We start from the raw sequence: 17272 nt of genomic DNA on the forward strand, positions 1-17272 counted from the left end.
GTAAAAGCGTCCAGTTTAATCTGCCATTCCAAATTCACGGTTTTCTAGAATTAATGAAGTAGGGCCACCCCTAATATTACACGGGACGTGGTCAATTGCCAAAAAATGAAAGCTATGACCAGGAAAATTAAAAACATGTTTGGCCAAAGCGTTATCATTCCTATTGGTCCTGATTGCATACACATGTTGGTAGATTCGCTCGCGAAATTTGCGATTGGTCTTACCAACATAGAATGCGTTACAGCAGTCACACATGGCCAAATAAATAACGGACTATGTACTATGTACTATGTAATTTTGTTGGTTAGAATATATGTTTTTGATTTTTAAATTGGTTTTAATTGCAAACTTGTTATGTAAAGTACGTGTCGGAAATGATGTCATTTGATATGTCATACTATTTAAGTGTTTGAAATGTTTGGCGCTTTTTTTGCTTGTTTGCTCTGAGGAAGCTACTGAATTTTCGGTAGCGAAAACGCATTGTTTTAAGAGGAATAAAAGTGGCGTTCAGTACATTTTTGGAATTGTGAATTTATTCTGTGGGCTAAAGGATACCTGCCTTTTTTGTATCGTTGGTTTTCGTGTTTCTTCTGCTTCGATTATAATTAATTTCATATCCAAGATTCTGTTGATAATTTATTTTTATCTAATTCAGTCAAACGACTGGTTTGATCATTTTATCTGATACTTGACATTCTTCCGGTTGAAAGTAAAAACTAGATAGTTACTAAAAATGTAGTCATCATAAATCTTTAATGTAGGTTACATGCAATTATCTTATGACGTTCTAGACACACATTACTCGGACACAAAGGTAGAAGCAAAATTTGTTGTCTTTTAAGCTGCAGATAATAGAACCTCACTGCAGCTTTCTTATTTCAATGAATAACTTGCTATTATCGAAGAGCACCCCCCTTTTCTCTGTCACCCTTTACAAACTACTTGTCTTTATTTTTTTGTCCTAAACTTGCACTCCTCCTGCGTATGTCCACCATTGTCTTACAGCAACCCCATTTCATTCTCAGTACCACCGTCTACAAACTGACTCTAGTTGTTTGGAACTCTCATCAAGTGGAAATTTCTATCAGTACATACTGGAATATCTGTAGAAGTACTTTTCTGTTTCACTTATTTGACTATATAAAATACAGTTGTTTTAACTGCCCACCACAGAACAACTTCTTCTCTCATCTTTCAGTTTGTCATTCCAATAACCCCTTCATCCCATCTTACTTCCTTTTTCTGTCAGTAAGTCACTCCTACTATAATCTTTGTACAACTTATTTCTCTCTCAGTTTACTGTACAATTAATTTCAAACGTTATACGTAGTTCTACATGTATGAATCTCTGTAAATATTGTAGATACTTTACATTGTTTGTATATTTTGTTGCATTTGTTGGTCTTGTTTGGCCAAAAAGGATGATCTGACCAGCTGACCACTCAGGTTAATAAATACACAAGAAACTAATAAAATAAATAAACAAATTCAATTATTAAATATATTATCAAAATGATTCAAAAGGTCTGATTATCTGATATTACTATTTATTGTCCTTATTAATCATTCATTAATTTAGTCATTCGTGCATTCACTATCCTATGCATTCTTTGTTCTTTTCAGGCTAACTGGGGAGCTGAGGCCTATTCCAGCACCAAGTGAATGTAAAGCAGAGAAACAATTTTGAATGGGATACCAGTCCATCTTAAAACACATACGTACACACTCACGTGTTCACTGCATGTGCCCATGTATGCAAGCTAGAACACTGGCAATTAACTTATGTTCATGTCTCCAGGATATAGGGGAAAACTGGGGCATCCAGGAAACACCTGCTTGAAGACAAGGAGGTTAAGCTGCCTGAGCCCAAAAGGAAGCCTGTCTGGGAACTGAACCGTAGAACTTAGCAGCAACATTAACTGTTGATTAACTGTATCTCCATATTTATTAACATTAAGAGAAATAATATCATATGCACCTAAAATAAGAGACTCGGTCTTTCTTGTCAAGAACAAATGCTTTGGTCAGCCATATCTGAGTATAGCATTTTTATAAATGACAGATTTGCTGGAGGATTAGAAAGACAAATACTTGATTTTTGTGTGCAAAGAAAGCATGTATATATTATCAAAATAATGATGCAGGAAGTGATTATAGTAAATGGAAGGTGGAATGGGGGCATATCCTCTAACATATGAATCAGGTCCTTGCTTTTTGTAAAATTGCAGTCTGGGAAAAATGTTAACTTTCTATATTCTGATAACACATTTTTGTTGCTTTTGGAATATTTAATATATCAGGCATAAACTTTTCCACACTGAGAGAAAAAGAAAGTGCAGCATACTTCACAGTATCACAAAATAAATTAGACATACCAGTCTGCCGGTTCATGCATACGTGAAACATTTAGCTTCCAGAAAATCATTTCCATTTATCATAACACAGAATGAGAAACATACTAAACTTGTTCTGTTTTTTACAGTGATATATAAAATAACTACAAGTTAATACTTAAAAACAGCACAACATGCAGATTCTAAGTATTCCTGTCACTTGATCTTTAAAATGCAGACTAAATATTCAAACAGGTTATAATCTGCTGTCACTGAGAAGTAGTGATGTACCTTCATTCCATTTCACTGAATATTTCTTTGTTCTAGGTCTTTGCCCATCCATGTCTGTTGACCATTAGGCCCCTTCTCTTCTGTCTTAAGCCCAATTGTTCTCTCATCACTGAATATGCCTAGCACTGGGGTGACAGCCAAGCAGAGTGACTATTATACATGCAACCATGGAAGTGGCTTGTGCGTTAAACCTGCACCTTCTATTGGCGGCTACAAAGAAACCTGTGCCCTGTGTGGCTGACATGGGCCCTTTTATGACAGTGCCATTTGACTGACACACCCCATCCTTCCAAGTGAGCACATCTGCACATGTGCTGATAAGGCCTATCATCACCAGCTTGTTAATACTAAATCAACATCCACTTGCCTTATGCCTTTCCTTGCCTACAAGTCTCCATTTGGTTTTGGTAAACAACAAAGTAGAACCACCACCCCAAGGATGGTTGAGCTGACATCAACTGCTGTCTTCCCTACCTGGCTTGTCCCCATGCATGATACTCAGGATAACTGCATTATAGTCATGGCTTTTTCTGTCAATTCACATGAGCTGGATTTGTCATTGACTACTTTTTATTATTTATTTTTAAGCATAATGTTAAGTAGTTTCTTCTTTCTGTCCTCATGGATATTCTTTAGCACAGTCATACACATTCCTTGCCTCCTTTACAAGTGGTTGAAGTGAAATTCCTTGAGCATTAGTTTCCTGAAAAAAGAGATTACGAAGACAGTAATGCTGATTGCTGTTTTCCATACAGCATCATTGCCAGTAAGATTTCTAATTGTGTGCCAGCAATGATTGCCTTCTTTTAGGGCAGTTCTCCCTTCTTCAATTTGATGTGACTGTGGAGTTGGTATATATAGGTTTGGGGGTATGGTAGGACTCTCCTCCACATTAGCAGTGCAGGTAGGGGTACTCTTCTTCATAGGTTCATAGGTTCATACTAGGCTATCTGCCCGAGGGCATTTACAAGCCTAGCCCATAGTTTTGTGGCTTACGCCACCCCTTTAGTATGGGGAACTATACCCATTATTTTGCTGTGCCTCTGTTTTTTCTGAAAAAAAAATTGGCCTTTTGTGTTTTGGGCATTATTCTTTAGAGTTTCCATTGCTCCTGGTTTTGAGGTTCGGTGATCCATAGTAGAACCACATTGTTCATTTCACTTGTTACCTTGTCTGATTTCCATTTATTACTAATCATTTAATTTCAGCGTGCTTTACTGTTATGGTTGCACAATTCTGCTCCTGCCTTCTGGCTTTGCCCAGTATGCTAGCTAAACTTTTACTAAGTTTTTGAAATATATCATGATTAATTTACATTATCAGAACAGAAATTCACTTAACTAGTATGCCCTACTTAGAAGTAAAAATGGGATGCAACAAATGAATGAATATTTTCTAAACCACTTTATACTATAAGCACTAATGTACTTGATACAAAAGTAAAATTATCCATTAACGCCATGTTTTGAAATTATAATTTATGTCATCTGTTTATTAAAAAGGCATATTCCTAAAGATTCTAGCACAATGCCTGGATTAATACAGATCATGATGGAGAATATAATACGGCTACAGATTCTCTTTCACCTCCCAGTAAATCTTCTGTGCCATTTTCAGAGTGACGGGCATAATTATTCAAATGATTTAGTTACTCTAATGGGATAGTTAACAAATAAAACACAGATATGACATTCTTAAATTAGCCACTCTCCAATCTGCTTATTAGCGTGAGGCTTCACTCATGAGACCCATACTGTCTATGCTAAGACCCCTTTAAACAGAAGCCTCAGCAGTAGACCAGTCTCATAAAGGGAAATGCTTATTGCAATGCAGATAAGGATTTTACACCATTCCAAACCTTTCTGAATCCCTCCTATCAGACTTTTGGAATGGACTTATCATTAGTATAGATGTCAGGGCTTCAGGACTATAGTCACTGGAAAATCTTGATAAGTAATATAGTTTTTCAGGCTGAAGGATGCACACACAGTTTTTCATGAAGAGGTTTCAGTATGCTAGAAAATTGGTGGGACATATTTAATAATGATACAGTGATAAAAAGAAAAAAGAACACATTTCTTCAGGCTTCTGTGGAGTCTGCTATTTTTCTTGAAAAACAGCCATTATTAGTAAGACAGCAGGTTACAAAAACAAAACAATTACGAGTACAGACCATGTGGTCTAGGTTGTTTTTTGCACCACCTGTTATTCATTTTATGTAGGGAAACTGCTAGAAAATTACAGCAGAAGCAAGAGGACCATTATAACACTGTCAAATCAAAGAATGGTTACAGTGCATTGTGCAGACGTGCAATTAATTACTCATTTAACAAGTTCATTTTTTGTGTGAGGAAAATAGACGTTGCATTTGAGGAAGAGACAAAAAAATTCTATTGGCAGATATTACTAGAGGCCAAAAACCCACTAGAATTAAATGCTTCTTTAAGCAAAAAATGAGGGACTTAGATCAGGTTAGGAATGCAGATTTTATTGTGACATTTTGTATATTGCAGTAGTTGCCATTTCAACATGTGTTTGTATGGCAACTATTTAAAATGTCAGGAAGCTCTTCAGTGAGTCCCCAGAATATGGAGACTGATTTTCCAAAAAAAACAAACCTATGTGTATCAAGTCCGAAATGGCCACTTCTCAGAACATTACCTTTTCTTTATGGTATATTGATCTTGGAGTTGGTGTATAAATCTCAGGCTGGGAGGAGTTGCCCTCATATCATGGGTTATGGCTTAGTTCTGCTCTCTTTTGTGATCCTGCAGTAATTACATGTACTGCTGTCAGCACCGGCCTTTGGTCAACTGATGCCCTAGGCAAAAGGGCTCCACAGCACCCCCCACACCACTTGGTGCCCCCATCCTGGCATACCTACACCATCCAGATTACTGGAAAAGCACCCCTGCTAGAGCTGCCTAGTTGGCCTATGCCTAAAGCTTGCTGTGACTGCTGTTGAATAAATTTGTGTGATCACATGACACAGGACTTTCTGATGGTAGATCACATGTCAGAAAAGGGAAGGCTACATGCTGCCATAATGTGCCGATTTAACACCTAAGACTACAGTGGCTCTGCAGATTATTTTGGATCGCTAACAAATGACAGTAGCAGTGCCATTAATTTTACCAACCACAAAATCGACACTACGATATCTTTGTCTTTGAAATCTTTCAGTATTAACTTCTGAATTCTTTGGGTCACTAACAGTATGATCAGGAAAGCTTTCTGCAGTGATACTCTCCCTGCAATCTGAAAATATCAGTTTCTTTCATGGTAAGGACTGTTTCTCATCTAGTTATACAACAAGAACTATCTGTTATTTGTCACTAAAGTCAGTAATTCTTTCATTTATAATTATAAATAAATGTTCTACAATTATGTCTTTTCACACATGTTTTTGGTATATGATTTAGTACTCATTGTTTTCCATGACTTGGGATTTCCTTCACTGTTTCTGGCTCTTTTCTGTCCACAATCCCCACTTGTGACTTCAGAAATGTTAAAGAAAAGGTTATGGACAAGGATAACCATAAAGAGCATGTTGTACCTATCCATATTGCACACATGTATTGTTCTAGATGCGCTGTTAAATCAAATGTGCTTGAATTGTATTAATTGACAATGCCAAAGTACCAAGCATTTGTTTTCTTTTCTTTTTTTTCATTTTTTAGGTTATTGACACTTTATCAAGCCTCTCCTATACATCACTTGCAGTAGCTACTGGTATAAGGCAAGTATATAATTATTTTATATGTAGGTAATGCATGGTTTGCTTAAATGTTTAACAATGAATGGAAGCAATATATCTGTATTTTATGGTACATTTTAATTAGCTAACATCTCATTAAATTGCTTATTTTCATATTCAAAATGTTTTATCCAATAATCCTAAGCACAATGTTTACATTCTAAGTCACCCAAAAAGACTGGAAAGTCTAGTTGTGTAATTCAAAATGACATTACATTTTTGAGGGAGAACTGACAGTGACACTAAGCCATAACATCTGGTTGCGCAACAGTGAAGCTACATCTGATCAGGCAATTTATCGTATCTCGCAGGACCCCTTATGCAGGCATGTGCAAGTCTTACGTGACTGTTAATGCAATCCACATATGATGGTTACCATATAAATGTTATTGGTGCACACTCTGATCATTTCTTCTCAGTAAAAAACTCAGATTGGAAGGAACAGTGTAAGTACATATTCTGGTAAGTGACTTATATATGAGATGTAAGAAATAGGGAGAAAACTTACTGTTGTAATGACCTCTCCATTTGCTTCTCTCCCCACCTTTCTACTATGCCATCTTACTTTGAGAATGGTCACAGTATTAGCAAATCATAACATCTAGAAAGAATGAAGAGCAGTGTAAAACTTCAGGGGAGTCAGTAATTACAGGGTGCCCTATAGAGTAGCTGAGCCAGAACCTGTCCTGCCTCTAGATTAGGCCACCATTTCATAAAAGTATAGATCACCATCCATACTGCCCCTGCAAAATATCCTGAGGGGAAGTATTTCTAAGTTATTCTGCATCTGTAGCATATGGATCTAATCAAGAATATGTTAACTGGACCTTGAAGTGTCTTTATTTATCATAACAAAAGGCCACGAAGCGGACAAACTCTTTCAGTATAATTTGTTAACAAATGGGTGGCTACATTTACCTTCATAAATAACACAAAGATTTCCTTGAAGAAGTAGCCTGCCTAGTATGGTACCTGAGACGCTTATGAATATCCAGAGAATGCAGCAATTGTTTCATGTATTTTAATTATTTTATTTATTTAGTTTGCTTACTGGAGTGGTATACTGATCACAATAGACCATTTGCAGGCACAACCTGCATGAAGAAATTCACAAAAACCTTCCCAAAGTAATCACATATGACAGATAATCCCATAGACACCTGATATAAAATGTAAATATTATTAAAAGAGTAGAAAAAACAAATGTGATATGATTTTAGTAGTAAATATGAGAGGGGAGCAGTGGTTGAGAATAGAGAGTCAAAGTAGAAGTGATGCAGGTGAGGAGGGTGTTAGGTTACATGTCCAGTGGAAAAGAAATTGCATCAGATTTTTGATGGAGGTGCCTTTTGAGTTGAGCTCTGACTGTGGGAAAAGAGGAGACTTCTTTTGGGTGAAGGGGGATGGGTTGATAAAGTCTGAATGCAAGAATGGAGAAGGAATGGTTGATACAGTGCAGTTTGGTTTGGGATGTCGGGAGTAGAGACGTCGTGGAGGTTGTAGAGGGTGGTTTTATTATGCAGTTTGGCTGTAAGAGGTGAAAAGGCAGTTATTTGAAGTAGTTTGAAAACAAGAGAACTTAGCAGTAGCTCACCTCTGTAGGAGACTTGTAGCCATTGAGCTTTCGATAGGGCAATGCAGTGATATCCCTAAGGGATAGAACTGGAAATGAATCATCAGAATTTTTCAGTGGTCTGCAGAGTGGCTGATATTTTTAGAGGTTGTGGCTATGATGGAGAGCCTGTATTCAAGTTGAGCAAGAAGGACTTCTTTACCTATTGCAGGTCTGGAGAGAAAGGGAGATGTTTTCCAGGACCAGAATAAAAGAGTTCAGTTCATTTTCCTGGTGTTTTCAGTGTGACTTTGGAAGTTAAGTGACTGGTCTATCCATAAACCTAACTATTTAAAGGATATGGTTGTTTCTATTGGGGAACCATTAATAACTGTGATTTTCAAAATTTTAGGAAGCCTTTTCAGCTGCTGTGAGGGTCCAAATATCACATTTTTTTTTTGTTTTGGAGGGATTTAAGTGTAGCTCATGTTTTTTAGGCAAGAATTAAGGGAGTGGAGGTCATATTGAAGCTGGGTTTGAATAGCTGAGTGGGAGGGATTGAACTGAAGAATTGCCATGTTATCTGTATAAAGAGTAATAGGAAGGGTAGGGAGATCAGAGGGTAGTTTCTTAATGAAGACTGAAAACAGCAGTGGGGCACTTCTCTTATAAGGGGTGCTGGAGATGATAGGGATAAACATTTTGACTTTGAAATACCTATTTGTTAAGAAATGTAGGAATCAGATGATAGTATTGGGGCTAACCCTGATTTATTGGAGGGAGTGAAGAAGCAGGAAGTGATCAAACAGTTTTTGAAAACTGGTAGTTGAACTATGAGAGACAGCAGAATATACATTACATATAAAAGATGGTATGTATTTAAGGAATATCTTTCTTTTTTGAAATATGATGTAAAGAAGTGTCACCAAGAAAAGATTTTTTCATGAAAAGTACTTCAGATCCATCCAGTCTGCTGTTTCAAAGGGAGACACTGCCATTTTTCTCTATCACAAATTTTAAATCTATAAAGAGTGGAATATTGTTCTTTCTGTAAGTCAAAAGTAAAGGAATTATTGAGTTTTAGCAGGTAGTTCATCTAGGGTCTAAGAACAGGATGGTGTGCAGGCTGTGACAGCAAATGCATGCACTTTGAAAAAGGAACATAATAAACTGTACTTGAGTAAATGATTAGTTCTAGTCATGCATCTTGGGAATATGGATGTTCATATAATCCAAGCCTTGTTTCTGAGCACAACATAAACATTTCTTCCAGTTTTTTTATTAGCCAGTCTTTTATCTGCAAGATTTCTGAAGAAATATATTTGATACAGAGAGAAAATGAAAGTTTGTATTGCTCATTTTTTAATTCACCCTGCCTGCAGATTATAGGCCCCTCTCAGCCAGTTAAGACATTTCATCTTTCCTCTGTGCACTCACATGTATACAACCCTCTCCATTCCCAAAAAGACATGAGCAGGGCAAGCCTCTTCACTCATGTCTCTCCCTGTCTAGCTGCTCCATTGCTGGGTCCTCTAATAAACCCCAGTCAACTGGCTCACAATCAGGGCCCCATTCTACTGCAACACAGAGTCAGGTGAAAGTGAAAGATGTTTAAGTGTTCTGCACAACCTTCTGCTCCTGATTCATGAGCAAACCTTTTGTTGGAGCAAAGTGGCTGAGAAAAACTTGGTTACAGAGGCAGTCCAGAATGAGGTTATCTTGGTGAACACGAAGCCAACAAAGTCAGCTTGATCACATCTGTCCTTGTCTTCAGAAGTACTTTCTGAATTAATAGGAAAAGAAAAGGTTTGCATCAACTTTCAAGGCAAAGGAAAGGAAATGTCACCTATTGTACATGGTTTTAGCGGATGAAGTAGAGAAAAGGACCTATGGACTTTAGTACTGAGGTGAGTATCAAAGTGGTCTATCTAAGATGTAGGAAGCAATTAAGACTGGTCCCTGATGTGAGATTGCTTCTCTGCACAGCTGGTTTGGTTTTATACCACTTGTTCGCTGATGTTCCCACCACTGTTTTGTCTGAGAAGGTTTACATTGAATACAGTGTTAAGTTTAATTGAAATGCAGCTTTGAGAATGGATTTCATCTACTTCAGACTAATGTAAAAGTTCTTTTCCTGAAGAAATCATAAACTGTGAGTGGAATGTATCTCATTAGTAAGCCAATGAGCCTGTTAGAATGATTTGGCGCAGATTTGAGGATCATGAGGCACTTATCTAAGATGTTGTGAAGCTATGCCTGTGGAGGACAGATAGCATCACTGGCATCCAATGCAAAGGATGAGGTGCACAAAGGGAGAAGTGATAGTGAGAAAGTGCATACAAGTCTGCTTTAATGAGTAATGCACAAAGTACCTGGTTGCAAGACCATAAAGGGGATAGGCACTGCTGTCATGGGTATGGGCTTCCAACTTCCACTCCCAAATTGAACTGCACAACATTCATTTACAAAGCTGAGTGTCCAGCAGTCCTACGCCATTGCCTCACTGCTTTTTCTGAGACCAACTGCCTTCCAGTGCCCTTTTATCCACAATAACTGCCTTTCGCACAAAGTATTATTTACACAAAAACACACACACACAGACATACACACACACACACACACACACACACACACACACACACACACACACACACACACACACACACACACACACACACTTCCAAACGTAGGCTGGCAGGGTTCTCCAGTTCCCTAAAGTTTTCCTCCTTGCTTGGTGATTCTGCCATAACTGAGAAGGTCAAAGACTTCCAATTACCTGTTGTTTTTATATCACCAACTAATACCTCTTTTACTGGCAGTCTGATGACAAGTGTCATACGAATGTGCAAAACAGTGTGCTACCTCAATTACCCTCTTCTCAAATACAAGGCTATAAGTATGCTTAAAATAAGTAAATGCCAGTCATAAAAAACTTAAAGTTAATAAAATAACTTTACTTAAATATTAATGGTGCAAATTCAGAGTCAAATACACATAGGTTGTCACACAAGGATAATTAAAAGAAAAGATAATCACCATTTATAGAAAGTTTGCAAAAAACTCCAGATGTCTACATTCCCTGGCAAGCCTACTATAAGAATACTGTTCCTAAAATAAATAGCTAGTACTCACATCTGGGTCGACGGCCAAAAAAATAACGTCATCATCACATTTTAACTGCTATAGTGTACAGTTAAATAGCATGCCAGTTCCTCAGTACCACTGTCCATGAAATCAGTGAGTTGCTAGGAAGACACGTCATAAACTGTTTTTTCTCAGCATAGCAGTTATCAAGGTTTGTCAACACACATCTGTTTTCCTTGAATTTAGTTCCCTTAATGACTTTAAATAAAATATCCTATAAGCAATTACATTCACTCATTCCTAGCTATTCTTTGTTTTATTAGAAGAAGGTGTCATCATGTTTAAATGATCAGCCCATTTTCCTGACCTTTGACATCCTGAGAGAGGAAGTGTCTCCTTTTTACCATGAGAACACAGACTGCCAATAAACATAATAGAGAGTCTGGCATTATCATAATAACTTTACATTTCTCCCCTTAAGAACATCAAGCAAGTCTTCTGGATGCATCGTTCAAGAAACAAAGGTTGAGACAAGGGTGCAGTTATTTGGTACTTTATTTATTTTATTTATTTATTTTATTTTACATTTGTTGACCGGGCTAGTCCAACTGGATATATTTCCATTTTCAGTAGAGGCCCGGGGAGAAAAGCTCCAGCATAGCACAAAATGAAATATCAAATTGTATAACAAATAAAATAATAAGTATTTAAAATAAAGAAGGTTATTAAAAAGTACAATACTAAAAAGGTGAGTATAAAGTCATATCAGTCATGTAATCGTATGATACGTGAAGATACACTACAGTTCATTGTAGTTAACATAAATGCTTGTGGTTATATAAGTTTTACAATGACCAGAATTTAGCATACAGAGGGGTATGTAGAGTATGATTATTTATCCATAGGCAGTAAGAAGATAAAAATAGGATAGGTAGTAGATTAATCTGGGTTAGTGCAGCGGCATAACCAGAGTGATTTTAGGTGACGTTTGAGGTTTTCCTTAAAGAGTGACAGTGAAGGTAGTAGTGTTAGGTCGGTAGGTAGAAGGTTCCAGTGTTTCCCAGCAGTATTGGAGAATAGGCTGTCGCCTGACAAGTTATTGGACTTACTTATGCTAGCACGTAGTTTGCTAGAAGAGCGTAGGGAATTTAGATTATTATAAGGGGTAATGAGGTTAGCAAGTATTGGAGTATTATTTGGTTGGTAAAATATTTTATGAACAATGGTGAGTTGGGAATAAGTTAGCACGTTAGGGAGTTCAAGCCAGTCTAGCTGCTTTAGATTCAGACAGTGGTGTGTTCGAAATGCATTTCCAGTGGCAAATCTGGCAATATTGTTATAGGAGTTAGACAGTTTGAGAAGATTATTTTTCTTTAGATTAGTATAAATAGGAGAAGCATAGAGAAGAGTTGAGACTAAGTGAGAATGGGCAATAGTGGTTCTAGCTATGGGAGTTAAGAAGGGTTTGATTCGATATAAGGAGCCCATTTTTCTGTTCACTGTTTGAATGGTGTTATTTATATGGTTATCAAAGTTGAGGTTGTTGTCAATTGTAACTCCTAATAGTTTGGTAGTAGGATCGGGAGAGATGAGGGTACCATTGTTAGATTTAATAGAGAAGTTTATGGGAGAGGACCTATTGGTAGGTGTGAAGAGTAGAAGCTTGGTTTTTTTGGCGTTTAAAAGGAGACAGCGTTTCCAGAACCAGTCTTCTACTGAGTTGAATACTTTTTGAGTTAGAGAGTGTAGATCAGAAGTGGAGTTGGCAGAACATATAAGTGTGGAATCATCAGCATATTGAATACAGGTAGCTTCAGGGACTGCTACATGAAGGTCGTTGATGAATAGTGAAAAAGGAAGAGGTCCTAAAATGGAGCCCTGGGGGACTCCAAGGGTGACTGGCAGGTGGGATGAAAATTTGTTTTCCCAGAGAACTGCCTGTTGCCTATTGTTAAGGTAAGACTTGAACCATTGTATAGCTGGGGTATCTACAGCAAGAAGTTCAAGAGTATTTATAAGCAGTGGATGATTAACCATATCAAAAGCCTTTGAAAGGTCGATGAAGAGAGCAGAAGAGAGGATGTTGTTATTATGATTCCTATAAATGGAGTCAGTGAAAGAGAGTAGAGTGGTGGCAGTGCTATGAGCCATTTATCCTATACCCTTTTCTAGATAACCCATCTTAATTACTATTGGCCATACTACAGAGTTGTTGGATAGTCATGCTACAGGACTGCAAAGCTCAGCTCCACCTAAGAAGCTTCCCATTTTGTTCACTTGAGCTATATAGCTGCTTTAAAGCATTGTGGTCTGTAGCATACAGATAAAGTTGTAGTTTATGCAGGGCCCACATTATACCCATACATTCTTTCTCTTTGTTTGCCTAAGATTCCTTCCTGGGTTGAAGTCAGTGGCTTAAGTACAGAATGGGGAATCCTCCCCACCCCTCATGAAACTTGGCAAAGCACAGCTCTACCACATAGTTAAAACATTACCTGTGCAATTAATTTGTGACTACAATCTTGACTGGCTAATACAGGGGGTCCTCTATCAGCCTCCTTGTGCTTTGGAAACACTTGCTCACAGGCAGCAGTCCAGATAGTATCATATCTGGTCTGTTTTTCTTGGTATGGTATGTAAGGGGAATTGTTATTGTACTGCACTGGGAAACAAATTTCTATAATACCCTGTTGTCCCTAAGAATGCCCATACCTGTTTCTTGTTAGTAGGAGTGAACCATTCCTGAATAGGTTTTAGCCTAGTCTTTCCAGCACACATTTTATCACCCAGGTAAGATACTTCTGCCATAGGTACCTGACACTTGTTAGCCCTGAGAGTCAGCCTTGCCCTGCATAGTCTGCCCAGTACTTATTAGGAATGTTGCACATGCTCTGCCTAGGACTGGCTGTAGATGGCAAAATCATCAAGATAAGCAAGGACATAATGTCCTGCTCCTGCTAGGAAGTGCTCTACCAGCCTCTGGAAGGGTGCCTGGCACTCTTCACATCAAAAGGCATTTTTTTAAACTACAACCAAATTGGGGTTAGGAAAGCTGACCTCTCCTTGGCAGAAGGTGTAAAAGGAATATCTTCCAGCAACCTTTGGTCAAGTCAATAATAGTTTCATATTTAGTCCCAATGAGCTGCTGTAAGGCATCATCTATCGTGAGGACTGGGTAAGCATCTGACTCAGTATGAGTGTTCACGTTCCTGTAATGTACACAGACCCAGGTCCTGCCATCCCTCTATGGCACCAGCACCACTGCTGAGGCTCAGAGACTGTTGGATTCCTAGATTACTCACAGTTCCAACATCTCCTTCAGTTACAATTTCAGAGTTTGCATAACTCTTTCAAGCTCTCTATAGAGAGATTGTTTGATTGGTCACTGGTGTCCTATGCCTACATGGTGCTCCACCAGTTGAGTACACCCTGATCTACCAGTAAACATATCCCCAAGTTCTTCCAGTACTGCTCAGATTTCCTGCACCTCATTAGGTGTTAGATGTAGGGAGAGGGCCAACCCATCTACCGAGATGTCAGGTCAAGCCTAACAGAGGAGGTCTACCCCCAGCTCCTCCTCTGATTCCTCCTCCAACTCACTGCATATGCCAAGTACCAGGGCAATGTTATCATTTTAAAGTGCTAGAATTTGAGCTTTGGTCCCCTATCTGGTAACGCTATCATACGTTTGATATCAATCACTTTTGTCATAGTATATGGACTCCCTCTCCTATCCGTACCTGGCACCACCTTGGGCTTCCTCTTTCACATCCTGTAAAGTAGGGTCTGAGAGATGAGCATGGTTAACTCCTCCTTTCTGACCCTCCACAGCTGTCCTTCCAGAGAAAATCTGGCACCACACCATCTGTCAGTAGAGTCACATGGTTTTGTTGACTACTATCACTTATTTCTCCCCTTGAAGTACCACCTCCCAAGGGAGTCCCAGTACCTTTCCCCCTACTGTGGCTGAGATCCTAGGCCACTGCTACTGCCAGCTGCTCCCCTTGAAGTAGTCATATCGCCAGACCTAGATGGGAGTGTGGGCGTGGCTGAGTCTGCACCTTATTGCCTCCCCTATGGGTTTGCCTCCTTGTCTGGATGCATGTAACAGCATGCACACAAGGTACGGGTACTGTCAGAGTCATTCCGTATTAGGACATCAGCAGGAATGTGCTCAAACGCACATGAAACCTTGCTCTTCTTTTCTCTCACTCAGTATCAGCAATCAGTCTACTCTAGTGTGGAAAACTTATTCTATTTGTTTTGCAAATGAGATTAAGATCCATTGAATGGGTGTTTATGATGCCATTGGCCTTGTAGAAGTGTAACAGGTCTGACAGAATAGAGTTTGTTGAAGCATTATATGCAAGGCAGAGGTCATCTCTCAGTAACCTGTATGATACTTAGAAGAGGAGCAACTTTTATCATTTAGGTTCTTGATCTTTTTAGTGGGAAACTGTTGTAGTCATTCAGTTGTGACAAGTGTTTGATGGGCACATACAGAAAGGGGCATTTTACTCATTGATTGAACCAATGAGTGCCGAGTTCTATGCAGCAGTCACATGACTGGATCTGAGAGCAGTACCTTTAGGTGTAAGGACTTCCTTACAGCAGTGGATATGACGTGAGGAAAGGCAGTTCATTTCTGACATAAGTTCTCAGATTCGTAGCAATGGAATCAATTTACAGAGGTGCGTTGTCAGTGTGACAGTTACAAGGGGAGTCATACTTGACAAAGGATACAATTATTCATTTCTTGGCATTTAGTTTTAATCTGTGGCTTGTAATCCAGGTATTTATTTGGAAAAGGCCTTCTCTGAGACTCTTGGTGTCCTCTGGGGAGTTTGTGATAGCACCAAGTTTGCAGTCGTCTGCAGACTTGGTCAACCATAATTTGCCCTCTGAGAAGTAAATGCTAAAGATGAGTGGCCCAAGAAATGAACTGTGGAGTACACTAGTGACAGGTCTTTGAAGGAGGTATGGTTGCCTACCTTAACTTCCTGGTTCTATTTGTAAGCCAATTTGCTATCCACTGAGTTACATAGGGATTGACATTAAGCCGGGAAAGTTTATCTACAATACTCGAGTGAGGGATGGTGTTGAATGCCTTTGTAAGATCTAGATATGTGGTGTGCACTGTTTTGCACTCATCCATATTGCTTCAGTTGCTTTTTCAAAGTTGTTAACCAAGTTAAATAGCAGGACCTGCCCTTAACAAATCTGAAATGGGTTTGGGTAGAGAGTCTGAAGATAATCCTTATATATTAATTGCATAATTATTCTGTGAACCAGTGAGGTTCTTGAGAGACGGTGCAAAGGTAAATTTCAATAATTTCATATTTTTATAAGAAGTCATCATGTTGGTAATAACTGCTGCTAGAAAAGTTAATTGTAGTGGACAGCCAACTTATAATTTTAAAGGTTAGTGTTCTTATCCATTAGAATGTATGCAGTTTGAATGGCATTACTTTTGCATGTGTCCTAGATTGAGAATGAATAAGGTTTTAAGCCACACATATTTGTTAAAAGAAACCATGATGCATGCTAAGAAAGTCCAATAAAAGACTTTAGTCCAACCAAAGATTTTATTAATGTATACCTAACTTTCTATTTATCTGCCTAGATATCTAAAATACATGCAAAGGTAAAATCACACACAATAATATACATTTGTTATTGTTTATGTCTGAAATGTGTATTTATTTTTATACTGCACCCTGGGTGTATGACAGCTATTGATGTTAATAATGTAATTAACTAGTTGTATTTAATTATGTGTTAGCTACATATACTCTGCCCACAAACTTCAAATTCTGCACAAACTACTTGAAATGGATAATGTCTTATTTTCTCAACAGTTTATTAATTTAAGCTATATTTTGGTCAGATATATTCCACTGCAGTATTTTATTTCAAAGGTAAATTTCTGTTAACTTTTGTGCTTCTACAAAAAAAAAAAAAAAAAAAAAAAAAAACTTCATAGAAGCCTTTCACTACATTCGCTCAAGTACATGGATGGTTCCTGTCCCTTCACATCTTTCTGATACATATTGTATGCTGTCAGTATTGGATGGCTCCTGCCCCTTCACATCCTTCTGATGCATATTATATGCTGTCAGTATTGGATGGCTCCTGCCCCTTCACATCCTTCTGATGTGTATTATATGCTGTCAGTATCGGATGTCTCCTGCCCCTTCACATCCTTCTGATGCATATTATATGCTGTCAGTATTAGTTATTCAGGTCCAAATGCAC

The 17272-nt window shown here is 38.3% G+C and overlaps 1 protein-coding gene across 3 annotated transcripts in view; it reads left to right on the forward strand.

Moving 5' to 3' along the window:
* Window positions 1-17272, forward strand: part of VAV3 (vav guanine nucleotide exchange factor 3) — a 2320370-nt gene that overhangs the window by 1009999 nt on the left and 1293099 nt on the right. For all 3 annotated transcript variants that reach the window (XM_044086042.1, XM_044086044.1, XM_044086043.1), the window contains exon 3: window positions 6305-6363. In XM_044086042.1, the coding sequence (XP_043941977.1) occupies window positions 6305-6363 (59 nt within the window). The remainder of the gene's footprint in view (window positions 1-6304; window positions 6364-17272) is intronic.

The sequence above is a fragment of the Protopterus annectens genome, chromosome 10.part0, assembly GCF_019279795.1.
Source record: "Protopterus annectens isolate FY-2018-M chromosome 10.part0, PAN1.0, whole genome shotgun sequence".
NCBI lineage: Eukaryota > Metazoa > Chordata > Ceratodontiformes > Protopteridae > Protopterus > Protopterus annectens.